The sequence below is a fragment of the Oncorhynchus clarkii genome, chromosome 17 (assembly GCF_045791955.1).
Source record: "Oncorhynchus clarkii lewisi isolate Uvic-CL-2024 chromosome 17, UVic_Ocla_1.0, whole genome shotgun sequence".
Lineage (NCBI taxonomy): Eukaryota > Metazoa > Chordata > Actinopteri > Salmoniformes > Salmonidae > Oncorhynchus > Oncorhynchus clarkii.
The window spans coordinates 62771956-62785882 of NC_092163.1; the positions used below are offsets into that span (position 1 = coordinate 62771956).

Sequence of the window (13927 nt, forward strand, 5' to 3'; positions counted from 1 at the left end):
CCCTCCCCTTCACCACTCACATCCTCCTCTCCTGGGCACACGACAACGGTTATGTAAACCCAAATTCAGCGTCAGAGATACAGAGGGACAAGGATTGGGGAGGGCAGCTATTATTATTGCAAAGACGATGTAATTAAGAGAAAGAGGGAGGGGATGAGAGAGAGAGAGAGAGAGCGCATCATTAGAATCCCTTGCATTAAATTTTTTGTTCTTAAACGTGATAACAGATTTAGCAAACTCACAGCAATTTTGTTTTCAGGACAACAAACACTTCTATAACCAGAGTGAGGATGAGGAATTAAGGATGATGATTTACATAGAAGTACAACCCAATCGCTATTGGAGATAAATGCATTATGGCCAACAGTACAATAAGATTAACTTGATGTATAGCCAAAATAACATGCATCAATGCATGACAGTAATAATCCTTATGGACAGTAAATTGTCAACATACTGTATCCACTTAATTGAGTGATCATATATCAATAATGCTGGTTTGTGATGAAGCAGGGTGTGTCATTAATATCTCATTAAAGTCATTTGGATGTTCATTTAAGCCTGTTTAACAGCGCAGGCTGTGGGACCAGCCCTAACAGGAACATTGGGCTAATTCTTGCTCTGCTATGTCAAATGACGTCACCGCCGCCCTTATATAAGATTCTAATTTCATCTTGGCCTGATTTGTCCTCTTGTCCTTTCCTTGCTCCCTTCTATCTTGCTATCTCTCCCTCCATCTCTAAATGTGGTTAAACCCCCCTTACAGATGTGAAGGTCACTTGAGCCCAATGGTGAAGAACTATCAAGGTCCTCTGTACAGTATAAGTAGCACCTGTGAAGCCAACAAAGGACTACACAACGCCTCCAAAACAGACCTTGTATCGTGTTAAATATGATTCGCTATCGGTAGCCTTTCTTTCCTCTTCCACGTTGGTGTGGTTGTTCCTGAGCATCGCTAGCAATAGTGGGTTGTTAGGCTAACGTAATACAAATTGTGCAATAATTTGGGACCTGTAGCCTATTTATGGAATGCAGACCATAGATAGCAGTTTAATCCTGGAGCCTGGCACATGGTTCATGGCGACTGGACCGTTGTCATCACAGTTCCATAATTAGTGAGGATTATTAAGGTAGAGTTATAGGACTACTGTTCAACCCGTTGTACACTTTTCTCACCTTTCAATATTTAATGGATTGAACAATTGAATATGGCAACGTTCAGAATTAATCAACCACTATTTTTGATTCATCAATATATTTTGCGCGTAAAGGCTCTCCAAACCATAATTTTTAAAAAATTCATAAACACTTTCCTAACCTTATATATTATGTAAGATCTGATTATTTTTTAAATCTACCAATTGGTGCTGAAAAGGACACTAATGTGTATTTACATGTCTTTCTTTCAATTATCCCTAATATTTTGAACAGTTCTCTCCATATATTCTATTGAGTCTGTCGAGAAACTTCTAATTAAAAAAGTCTACACCAAATTAAAAAGAATGGCTTGTCATAAATGTACTGAAAACCCTATTGAATGAAAACCCCACAAGAAAATCTGTTGGCCAGCAGGTGGGAGGGTTTTCAGAGTTGGAATTAAATATGTTTTCTGCACGTGCAAGGGAACCACGCCTGCAAAGCACGTTACGCACCTGCATAATGTTACGTCTGGATACCAAATACTGAGAAGTGTGTAGGAACGGCGTGCATAGGAAAGGCAAGTCTGAATCGGGCCCAAAGTGATTCCAAGATCACAGTACAGTACTTTTGACTGGGAGTAGTGTACAAAGGTGTTATATCAGGATCAAATGGGTTTGCATTTTAGCAGGTGTTGACAGAGAACTAACTAAACCTGACGAGTGGCAGGGTTGAGGGCACTCAAAAGAAGCAGTAATTTTCACTTAGTTTCCATTATTGCTTCAATGCACTGGCTTACTTAGAGCAGTATCAAATCACTGAATTGAACCTCTGTCAAACCATGCCCAGCACAACCATAACAACACTGGCTTGTTTAGACGCACACACATGCATACTCCATTTCGAGAGGCAAAAGCAGCAGAGCACACAAGAAATGTGAGTTAGCCCTTACAAGCCTTTGCGCGACAGAGAGGGATTCTGTGACTGTCTGAGTACCTACCTGTCTGAAAGAAGTCAGGAGGGACTGAGTGAGCGATGGGACTGATAGGGAATTGGTGTGCGGGGAAGTCTGCATCCATCAAACTATAGTCTACTCAGTCCAACAAAGATGAGCTGTACAAGTCTGTTTGTTTAAATTAGTTTATTATTTCCCTTCATGTCTTTTGTGGGGGACTCAGTTGGAAGGGTTTATGCATGAGAAACTAAGCTTAAATTCTGCAGCATTCTGTCTCCTTTTGATTTCAGGCAAACGGTATGAGACTGATACTGTGTGAGGCCCAGGAGTGACAACATCAACCCAAGTTAACCAGGGAGTGTATATTAAGAATGGCCTTCAGGCTAGACACACATGTTTAGAAATTGTAGATATCTCTGTCCTTTAGAGGAGGCAGAATGAGGTTTAGGAAGAAAAATAGGAGAGCTAAAACTCAGTTTTGAAGTATAGGTGAAGCGCATGTAACTCACTGGAGAATTACATAAACAGACAAATAATGGACGTGCAGCATACGCTGCCTTCGGAAAGTATTCAGATTCAGTATTTTTCCTCCTTTCTGTTACATTACAGACTTATTCTAAAAAGGATAAAATAAAAATAGTTCATCAGCAATCTACACACAATACCCCATAATAACAAAGTGAAAACTGTTTTTGAAATTATTTGCAAATTTATAAAAATAAGACAGAAATACCTTATTTACATAAGTATTCAGACCCTTTGCTATGAGACTCGAAATTGAGCTCAGGTGCATCCTGCTTCCATTGATCAACCTTGATATGTTTCTACGACTTGATTGGAGTCCACCTGTGGTAAATGCAATTGATTGGACATGATTTGGAAAGGAACACACGTCTATATAAGGTCCCACAGTTGACAGTGCATGTCAGAGCAAAAACCAAGCCATGAGGTCAAAGGAATTGCCCGTAGAGCTCCGAAACAGGATTGTGTCGAGGCACAGCTCTAAGGAAGGGTACCAACATTTTTTTGGCGCATTCAAGGTCCCCAAGAGCACAGTGGCATCCATCATTCTTAAATGGAAGAAGTTTGGAACCACCAAGACTCTTCCAAGAGCTGGCCGCCCGGTCAAACTGCGCAATCGGTGGAGAAGGGCCTTGGTCACTATAACAGAGCTCTAGAGTTCCTCCGTGGAGATGGGAGAACTTTCTAGAAAGACCAGCATCTCTGCAGTGCTCCATCATTCAGGCCTTTATGGCCAGACGCAACCCACTCCTCAGTAAAAACGTACATGACAGCCCACTTGGAGTTTGCCAAAATCATAAAGACTTTCAGACCACGAGAAACAAGATTCTCTGGTCTGATGAAATCAAGATTGAACTCTTTGGCCTGAATACCAAGCGACATATATGGAGGGAACCTGGCACCATCTCTACGGTGAAGCATGATGTTGGCACCATCTCTACGGTGAAGCATTATGTTGGCACCATCTCTACGGTGAAGCATAGTGTTGGCACCATCTCTACGGTGAAGCATGATGTTGGCACCATCTCTACGGTGAAGCATAGTGTTGGCACCATCTCTACGGTGAAGCATGATGTTGGCACCATCTCTACGGTGAAGCATAGTGTTGGCAGAATCATGTTGTGGGGATGTTTGTCAGGATCGAGGGAAAGATGAACGGAGCAAAGTACAGAGAGATCCTTGATGAAAACCTGCTCAGGAACTCAGACTGGGGGGCGAAGGTTCACCTTCCAACAGGACAATGACCCTAAGCACACAGCCATGACAACGCAGGAGTGGCTACAGGACAAATCTCTGAATGGCTGGGCCACTCAAGGACAGAGCCTGGACTTGAACCTAATCGGACATCTCTGGAGAGACCTGAAAATAGCTTTGCAGCAACGCTCCCTGTCCAACCTGACAGAGCTTGAGGATCTGCAGAGACAAATGGGATAAACTACCCAAATACAGGTGTGCCAAGCTTGTAGCGTCATAGCCAAGAAGACTCGAGGCTATAATTGCTGCCATGTGGAAAAAGTGGTTTGAATACTTACCGAATATTCTGTAAATACTTTTGTTTGAAATAGAGGTGAGTGTTTGATGTTGTGTGATCAAACATCAGATTCTGGGACACCACTTTATCCTCAGCTTCAGAGAAAACCTAAAAATGGTACACTGCTGTTGCCTTAGTGATTATGTACCACTGTTATACAACTGGGCCATTTGCATTGGTAGCCTGAGCATAGTTATAAAGAAGGGCAAGGGTATGGACAACACATTCAGCCTAGTAGATAAAACAGTCCACTCGGCGGCTTTTCTGTTACATCATCACCTAAAACCACTTTCCAAGAGACTGAAATATGACAGTTTATACTCGATCTAATCCCCCCATCTCTCTCTCTCTGCAATCTCACACAGGAATGTGGAGTACCCCCACCACCCTGTTTCATCCAGCTGTTTACCCTGAAATTGGAGCGGTGTCCTCTGGGGCACGTGGGTGGGTCAGACCTGCTCCACAAACGGTACCGAGGTTTAACATTTCATAACATGAGACTTCCCTAACATCAGTCAACCTAACCAGAGAAACAAGAGACAAATAGCAATAAGCACTGATAAACAGAGAAAATGGCATGTGTGTATAGGAGAAAGCATCTCTGATGTTCAGTCCCCCATACATGCTATGTATTGAAGTAGAGCACATAGCATGAAAGACAAAGTTGAGCTGCTGTGTTTCGCAGAGAGAGGGCACTAGGCAGATAATGGTCTATCAACGCTGTGTACTCAGGAGAGAGAGAGAAGAGCTGTCTGAGTGTTAGGGATCCATTCCATGAGTGAATCACGTGTTTTCAGAAGCCTGTGACTCATACCATTCCTCCCAAGACTGGCTGATTCACTCTTCTCCTTTTTTCTTCAGACTGGTTAGGACCTGACCGTGGCTGGCAGAGACACAATCTCCCCTCATCTCTCATCTCATGACCTCACATTGTAGTACCAGCCCCATCTGCCCCCATCACATACACAGTCTCTATATTCCTCTCTGGATCATGTAGCTATGTACAGCATTTGTGACGCTCTGGAGCCGAGCCTTTGTGTCTCAGCAGCCCAATGGGATTATGATAAAAGGGCCATCTGACATTTTAATAAACTGAAAGTGATACTCCTGTTATTTAGATGGGAATTCCAGCCTCAATTCTTAGATGTTATCGGAGAGTAGTCTGACCATGGGGTCAGGTCTTTCCCCCTGACTAAGCAGGTGGTGGTGGGACTGCATCATGATGGACATTATGGAGCTGCAGTTCTCCAAACTAATCCTGGATTAAATCTTTCATAAATGTGCGCGCACTGTGAGGCATTCCCAGTCATCACTCGCCCACACAATATGACCTTTCCCCTCCATCAAATAAATGTAAACTAAGAGCATTGCCAGCTTTCTATTATAAATCAGGGGTTACACTAGTTTTCCATGTAAAAACATGAAGAGCCATTACAACCAATTGGATTCGGTGGGAGTACGTTTTGCAGATTGGACAGTGTTGGAGTAAATTAGTATATTTCATTGGTTCCAAAAAGACAAGTGACATTTCAATGTGGGGGTTAAAGTTGAAATCTGCGTAAGGTGAAACAGCACCACTGTTTGTCCCCAGCGTCTTTATTTTCTATTATAATTGCAGAACATATTGTGGTGTTCTATCATGCGTGCAATGATGTACGAGGGAAAGAAAGTGTTGGTTGTTTGAAGTAACTTCTTTGTTGTTGTAATATACCAAACTGATGTGGCAGTTTCACCAACTATGGATTCCAGCAAGATGGCTGTTTTACTGTAGAAGCAGAAAACACTAGCAATACAAGTTGTTTTACTCTTCTGTAAAAATTTTAAAATGTCACTTACCGTTACACCCCTTAGGCACTCAACTCATTGCTGGTTGTTGTCTGGATTTAGTGAGATGAAGCCCGACATCACTGTATAACACAGTATTAGCACACAAAGGGATAGAAATAGAGGGCAGAGCACAACCAAAAATTGTTTTATTTCTCCAACAAAATGTGGACAAGACAGATACAAGATAGGAGATATCTGAACATAAAACAACAATATGAATTAATAATCAGATTAATAACATGGAATGTAGTCTTTGTATCTCCATTCACTTTCTTTTTTACACGTTTTAGTTTAAGAAACATGTCAAATAAATAGATCTACAGGTACCTGACTAAATAAAGGAAACACTTGAGTAAATGAGGGATACGAAGTATATTGAAAGCAGGTGCTTCCACACAGGTGTGCTTCCTGAGTTAATTAAGCAATTAACATCCCATCATGCTTAGGGTCATGTATGAAAATGCCCAGTTGCCCACTAGTTTAGAAGAGATCTCAGTGACTTTGAAAGAGGGGTCGCAAAGGAGCACAGGGGGTTTATAGGGTGTGTGTATTTTAGTATAATTTTTTATTTTGTGGGTGTGTCTCAGTCACCAGATTTCAACCCAACTGAACACTTACAGGAGATTACGGAGGAGCACGAGACAGCGTTTTACACCACCATAAATAAAACAACAAATTATGGAACTTATTGTGGAAGAATGGTGTCGCAATAAAGTAGAATCTATGCCAAGGTGCATTGAAACTGTTCTGGCTCGTGGTGGCCCATTAAGACACTATGTTGGTGCTTCCTTGATTTGGGCAGTTACCTGTAAAAGGCCTCTGTAAGCTATTAGATTACAATCTGAATACACCACAGTCTCTTCTTTGAATCCAAAGGGAACGGGATGGCAAAATAAACTGGTATAGTAGAAAAATGGAAGATGTTTTCCCTTAGCAACTGTAATTTCACACAGGTTCAGCAGTTTCTCTCTTTTGCTTTCTCAAATCTGCTCCATCAGTAGCACACAACATCAGTGCATGTGTTTGTGTGTATATTAGGCAGCAGGAACCCTTGGAATCCGTGCTTGCGGTCATGGACTTTCTTTCACTGGGTAAAATAATCAAGTTTGTAAAAGAGTAAGCAGATAAGGGTGACAACTCACTGAGTTAACTGAAGATCGCAAATGTCTCTTTAAACATGAACTATCAGGGCCCTTTTTATCCCCCAGGGACACAAACAAAAACACCCAAAAGAAGCACCAAGAACAGAAACAAGGACCTTGTGGAAAACAGGCTACAGCAATGTTCAGCATGCCCCTAAGGCCAGCCTCTGTAGTCCAGTGTGATGCTTCTTCCATGAGTCCAAAAGAGAGACTGTTTTAGTCTGTGCTGTGGTCCTCCAGCTTGGAGATGATGGCGATGAGGTTCTGCAGACCAAAGATGTAGCCACTGTCCTGGCCCTCGTGCACCACACTGTCCTCCACAAAGTCGGGGCAGGTGGTGTGTGCAAAGTCAATCATCCTCACGTCCACCGCCGGGTCAGGGCCTGTATCAGATCGGGCTGCCAGGCACCCACCACCAGCGCTACCACTACTACTGTGGGTAAACCCAAACGCACCTGCCTCTTCATCCTCTTCCACTTCCTCCTCAGACAAACCGTCCTCGGGGGCCCTGTGTGCGTGTGTGCAGGGCGGCTCACCGTCATAGATGATCAGTAGGGAGGAGGAATAGAAGCGGTAGGACTCACAGCTCTCCAGGGCTGCCTGCATCTCCCTGAGCCTCCGCAACACCGGGGAGAGCAGCTCACGCCGCAGACGCCGCCCGTCATGGAAGAACTGGAACAAGGCTTCCTTAAAGCCCGACAGGGTCAGTTTACGCCCAATGTATTTATCCATGAACATGAGCTGACCCGAGTCTGACTGGTATACCTGAGAGAGAGGTAGGAGATGGAAGGGTTCAGAAATAAATTTTTCTGCTGAACTAAAACTAAGCTATGACTCCCCAATAGATCATGTCAGGCTCTACAATTCTGCCCCATCCCCATCAATAACACACAAGTTTGTGCCCACCTGCATGCCACAGAGGCGTACTCCGATGGAGGCTGAGGTGCTTTGCTGGCACTTGCGGATTTGCATGACCTTCTTCTCCTCGGACACGTTGTCACCGTGCTGCCGCGTTCCCATTTTCAGGTCCAGCACACACGGAACCGTGTGTCGCCACGTCAGGTTCTCCAGCAGGATGAATTCTGGGAAGGGGTCCTGAGTCAAGGAGCCTTTGGCCATAGGAGAATCACATGTTCTAATGGACCTGGTTGGAGACAACTCTCCACTAATGTAGTAGGAAGACCTGACTCCCTCTCAGCGGACACAAATTCAGATGGACCCGACACAAATCCATCTTTAGCCTTTCCTCACATCAATCTACTTCACTTAAACACAAATATGTCACAAGTACATTATATGTAAGATTGTGAGGCTACATTGGGCACAAGATTCTGCAGAGTGAAGAAATAGGCAGTAGCACACAGTAATAAGATCAGGTACGTGGAAAACCCCTGCAGGCAGGTGCTGGATGGCCTGATGTTTATAGTAGTTATGGTAATGAGAGGATACTGTACTGGTTGAGGTGCTTGGCGTTCTCCTTCATCCTCTGCAGGTGTTTCTGTTGGAGTTGGAGTCTCCAGGGGTTGTGTTGGATGGCGTTGCTGCCTTCTAGAGGCACCTCCTCTTGCTGCAGCCATTCCAGCTCCTCCTCCTCATGCTTATGACTGGGGAAGAGAGGGGAGTCAGGCGGGGTGGAGAGCAGGGAGGGAGTCTCCCTATTGTACCATTAAGTTTACGTTCTAGAACCTTTGATACAATGTGTCTCAACATAGGTGTCAGGTAATGTTATATGGAAGGTACATGACAAAGATCGGCATATTATAAGTGTATGCTTGGTCAGATAGCATCAACTTTGACTGTCCTGTCGCTTCCCTACCCTTTACCCTTCCCCTTGTGCTCTGCCCCTCCTGGCCTGGCGATCAGGGCTCTGTTCCATAACCATCTGGCTCTAACCCCAGCCTGGTCACACCATCTATTCACATCAGATGGGTCCTGCCTGCTTGTATTTCAGAGTGCTTTCTGTGTTAGTGTGAGTCTGTCAGTTGTGTCAGTGATTGCGTGTGTTCACCATAACAATCACCAACTCTGGTGCCCTGCATGTCTCTTCATCAGGGTCATAGTAAGTCTCCGTAACAAAGTTTCAATCTGTCTCGTCTCACCTCATGTCCTTGTCTTCGTGTGAGTCCAGCAGACTCCGGGCAGACAGCTGCTTGTTGCCCCAGTGCAGCATCTTGCTGTATGGCTCGCCGTTGACCGTCAGATCTATATTCTCCAGGTGCCCAACCCCAGAGTCACTGTGCAGGGGGTACGCTATGAGACACAGGTTGCCCTCCTCATCCTCTTCAAAACCCACAGATACCACACCTTAGAGAGAGAGAGAGAAAGAGAGAGAGAGAGGAAAGGAAGAAGACAAACCCGTAAGATATCAACCTCATAGAAACAGCAATGGTTCTTTTGACCGTCTCTTGATGAAACTCTATTTTCATTTCTCAGCAGCAAACAAGAAACTGGGAAGTATTTGGAGTCTTACCCCCAACTATTTTTGCTGTCCAGCATTCTTTTTTTTACTTTTTTACTTTTTTTTTTAACTTACAGAGCCGTCTGCCCTGTCTTCTCTCAACCTGATCAAAGGACCTGGACAAACAACTTTATAACAAAACAGAGATACAGATCTCCCAACTCCACATAGACACAGAGAGTGAGAGGCAGAGGGCGATATGGGGCATGGAGACAACAGATAGAGGCTGTGACATTATGGAAATCTTGTGTGTATATATGTGTACAGTATGTTGTTGTGTAAACACACACAATATTATACTATCACTCATGCAGAAAAGGAAAGTCACTCCAAAACAGAAACCACACAAGGCTCAAGCAGATGCAGTTAAAAATCAGATTTATTTGAAGTGATTTGAGATGGTTTCTCCAACCATTATAGTAGTAATATTATTACACAGTAAATAAAATCAAACATCTTAAAACACACTGTCACCAACACCAGAGTACCAAAAACCACAAATCATGTAAACCTATGCATATTGCCTTACAACAAGTTGTACAGTGAGAGAACAGCACAGCAGCATACATAGTCTCTGTAGATGAACCAGACGGATGAGCTCAAAGCCTATTTCAATCCCTCAGTCACTCTGACGTCATTCTGCCCATCCTGTATGTACCACATTCTAACCCCCCTCCCTCATGAGACATCCCCCACCCTGCCCCATCCAAAACCACCCTAACCTCTCTCTGTGGGGATGATTCCCCTCTGGGGGTGGGATGCATAGAACACAACCGCTGCAAATTGACATGGAAGGGTACAGTAGCGCAAAGGGACAAACAGTTGAAGATGAAAAAGTGAGATAAAGTCTAGGATTCATTGGCTCCTATAGGATCAGAGCACATTTTGTGGTGTGAGTATATGAGATCCAAAGCAACTGAGTATCAAGCCACAGCCTTGTTTTAGAATGTTAAAAAGGAGATAGAAAGCCCCCGGTTTACACACACAGGTTCACTTGTCTGTCAGGTACTAAAGACAAACAGCTGCAGTGACCCGTAGTGTTAGATAACCCACTGTTAAAGGGCTAAACAGCGGAGGGGAGACGCAGCACTGGTGGTGAACAGTGAGAGTTAACAAGATTTGGTGGACTTTAGGACCCTGCCTTCTGAACCTCAAGCCTTAGATACTGATGTCATCGTATGATAGATTTAACCCGCTCCTTGCTGAATTATTTCAGAAAATGTTAGAAAGCATTTCTCTGCGTGTGCGCACGCACACACACACACACACACACACACACACACACACACACACACACACACACACACACACACACACGGTCTTCATGTGTACTATACGGCATTCTACCTGCTCTGTATGCTCTCTGGGTAGAGAAACACAGCTCCTACCTGTCTGTGACTTACCTCCAATGCTTCTACACACAGGACAGCACACCCTGGTGGTGCTCCACTGCTACATCGCCCTCCTGTGGCCAGATCCAACAGCACCGCCTACCGCACAGCATCCTGGCTGGCTGCAAAGTCCTAACCTGGGCCTTAGAGAATTGACAGAACCCACCTGATCCATCTGTGATGGGACACCGTTCGACTCCCTAAAAAACACCCTATATCATAATACCTTGCACTAACATGGACCGTGAACAAGGAAAAGTGCAGAGAAAAAAAATGCATGCACCCGCAATAATGAGCTAACCTATTTTCCCATCGCATTCCACACCAACCAGGAAATAGCGAGAGGGGGAATGGGATATGGTCAAAAGAGACAGCCCAGTCACACACAGTAGATGGCAGTGGAGGTGTGGTAGAGGTTAGGGGGTACAGTCTTACCTCGGTACTGGGGGGTGAACTTCCTCATGGCGCTGGGTAGGCTCTTGTAGAACTGGTGCTCTTGGGGGATGAGGGGCTTGCAGATGGTCTGCTCTCCAAAACGCAGCACGCAGCAGTGGCCCCCCACCTGGTGCATGAAGGGCTCAAGCGGGACTCCTTTCTCCAGATAGTGTTGTAGCTGATGCTGCGTTTGCTGCTGCTTGGCCTGCATGGTCTGAGCCTCCACGGCCGGACTCATTCTCCACTGACCCTGATCCGGTGCACAGTGATGCCACGCACATTAGCCTCCCTCCTCAGGAACACCGTGCAGCAGGGCTGTCGGACGACCACCCACGCAGACTCTCTCTGTTGATGTTTATTTTGATCCCTCCTTTCCTGATCTCTCCTCTGTGCAGGAGGGATTCTGCAAGATGAAAACAAAGAGTGACTGGAAGAGAGAGAGAAAGAGAAATATCGTCTCAGCGTTGGTCAATCTTAAATCCCGTTTTTCCTCCTGGCCTTAGAAAGTAGGCAGAGTGGTGTAGAAACAGAAAGTCCTTTGTGTCCTGAGGTTGAAAATGAAGGTCTGCTCTGCAGAGTGTGGTCTGAGTGAGACACAGCCTGACTGAAAGTCTCGCCTGCTGCCCACTGAAACCCTTCTGACACTGACAGCCTGTGCTCGCTCGGACTGGTAAAAAACTCACAAGCACAAAAACAGATCCGCCCACTCAGCCCACTTCCACCAATCACAAGCAGGTTGTTGGGTGGTACCCATTGAGGGAAGAGAGCACGCAAACAAAGAGGGATGGAAGGGGATTGGGGGAGGGGAGAGAGAAAAAAGAAAGAAGCAGAGAAACAGAGAGAGGAGGGATGAAGGCAGAGCTGAACTCCGCTGTTCGCTCTATATGACAGAAGCCGTTTAACCACCTCACTCAACAAGCTGCATTTTCTAATTCAGACCAACAGCTGAGAGGGTGAGACTGGTGGTCAAATAATGCAGACCCAGTGCCCACATACAGTCTAGCACCACATACAGCCATTTGACATTTGCAAAGACAGTCAAATATGTCACAAAAACACTGGTAAACACAGTTACAAATGGTTTGCATTATGACAAATAACATTGAGAGCCACAGAATGTTGATTATAGAACAAACAGCAGTCTGGTGCAAATAATGGTGTCAGTTAAGGTAAAGGTAGTCTCAAGGGCAACATAAAACAGTGTTTGTTGTCTTCCAGATTCCTCTGAAGATAAACTGCCAACATTGCCTATAACTACTAGCTAGGCAAAACATGCTGACTGGAAGCAGGGCCCTGTACAGCAGAAAGAGTCAGTGAATAGCGAGAGAACAGGGAGTGATTGTGTTTCCTGAGCTGCAGGGCGGACACTAATCCTTCCCTTCGTGGTAGCCTAGGCTAATCTGTTTCAAGAAGGGAGAACATACCAACTCCTCATTCACAGAATTGCCAGTCACAACAGGACAGGTAGGGGCATTTCCATGGAAAAGGACCCATGAGCACCAACACGTGAAGTTCATTGGAGCATACCAAATTGGGTGTCAAATGAAAGCTAAGAGTCTATATTTTTGTGAAATGAAGTATCAAGTAATGGTAGACCTAGCAATGAGTTCAAATTACTATATCAATTCTGTTTATGAATGATGAATTCAAACTCTTACCCCCAAAAATATTAAAGGGAATTACTGCAACTGAATTGGATACAATGGGAAATCATAATAGTCACAAACCACAGTTGGGTCACCTTCTACGGTCCTCCCTCTTCCATACTGTTATGTTCAGCAACCCCTCCCCTCCCTGTCTGTTTCTCTCCAGTTAAATGTCACCTCTCCCAGCTCTTAGACACCTAACCACGAGTCCCCTCTCTTTCCATTTACTGTGAGCATCAGCCTCACCCACTGAGCACCGACCGACACCGGATGTCCACGGATGTTGAAAATGATTTGACAGTTGGTCAGTCTGCCCTGGCCTTGATGTTAACGCCCACAGACAGACCGACCGACACCGGATGTCCACGGATGTCGAAAAGTATTTGAAAGTTGGTCAGTCTGCCCTGGCCTTGATGTTAACGCCCACAGACGGACCGGACCAAATCTGAACCTATCATAGACGTATGTTTCACAAGTTTGGATAGCACAGTGCAGTACAGTGAGTAGAGCACAATAGAGTAGTCTAATACAATGCAGTGGTACAGTACATTGTAATGTACTGTCATGTACTCCACTGTGCTGTATTGTACTCTGCTGCACTGTGATGACCAAACTTGTGAAACATAAGGAGAATGACAAACAAATTATGCATTTCTGTGTGTAGTACAGACCAGGGACCCATGATGTAATCCCATTACCATAATTCTGTTACAAGGTGTAAATCCACTTCACTTACTGTAGTTCAATAACCAAAATATATGTTTTCTAAGCTAAGGTGCCACGTCATAGCTGACTCCCCAGTCTTCAGCAGACATTTCAATCTTCATTCAGCAGATATTTAACATAGTTTTTGGTCACATAAAAACCTGAATAAGATTTGACT

At 44.6% G+C, this 13927-nt stretch overlaps 1 protein-coding gene across 1 annotated transcript; it reads right to left on the bottom strand.

The window, feature by feature from the left end:
• Positions 1-6091: 6091 nt before the first annotated feature.
• Positions 6092-12845, bottom strand: LOC139371238 (inositol hexakisphosphate kinase 2-like). Its single transcript, XM_071111456.1, has 5 exons — positions 11399-12845; positions 9214-9418; positions 8564-8718; positions 8021-8196; positions 6092-7879 (listed from the first exon to the last, which is right to left on the bottom strand). Exons 1-5 carry the CDS (start codon positions 11634-11636, stop codon positions 7331-7333), a joined length of 1323 nt encoding a protein of 440 aa, XP_070967557.1. The 5' UTR covers positions 11637-12845; the 3' UTR covers positions 6092-7330.
• Positions 12846-13927: the final 1082 nt, after the last annotated feature.

What these genes read in the sequence shown, in the direction of transcription:
- LOC139371238 (XM_071111456.1), bottom strand. Translation starts at nt 11,636, where the DNA reads ATGAGTCCGGCCGTGGAGGCTCAGACCATGCAGGCCAAGCAGCAGCAA. An exon ending in CACGAAGACAAGGACATGAG is followed by an intron (nt 8,719 to 9,213) that starts GTGAGACGAGAC and finishes TCTCTTCCCCAG; the next exon opens with TCATAAGCATGAGGAGGAGG. An exon ending in TACGCCTCTGTGGCATGCAG is followed by an intron (nt 7,880 to 8,020) that starts GTGGGCACAAAC and finishes CCTCTCTCTCAG; the next exon opens with GTATACCAGTCAGACTCGGG.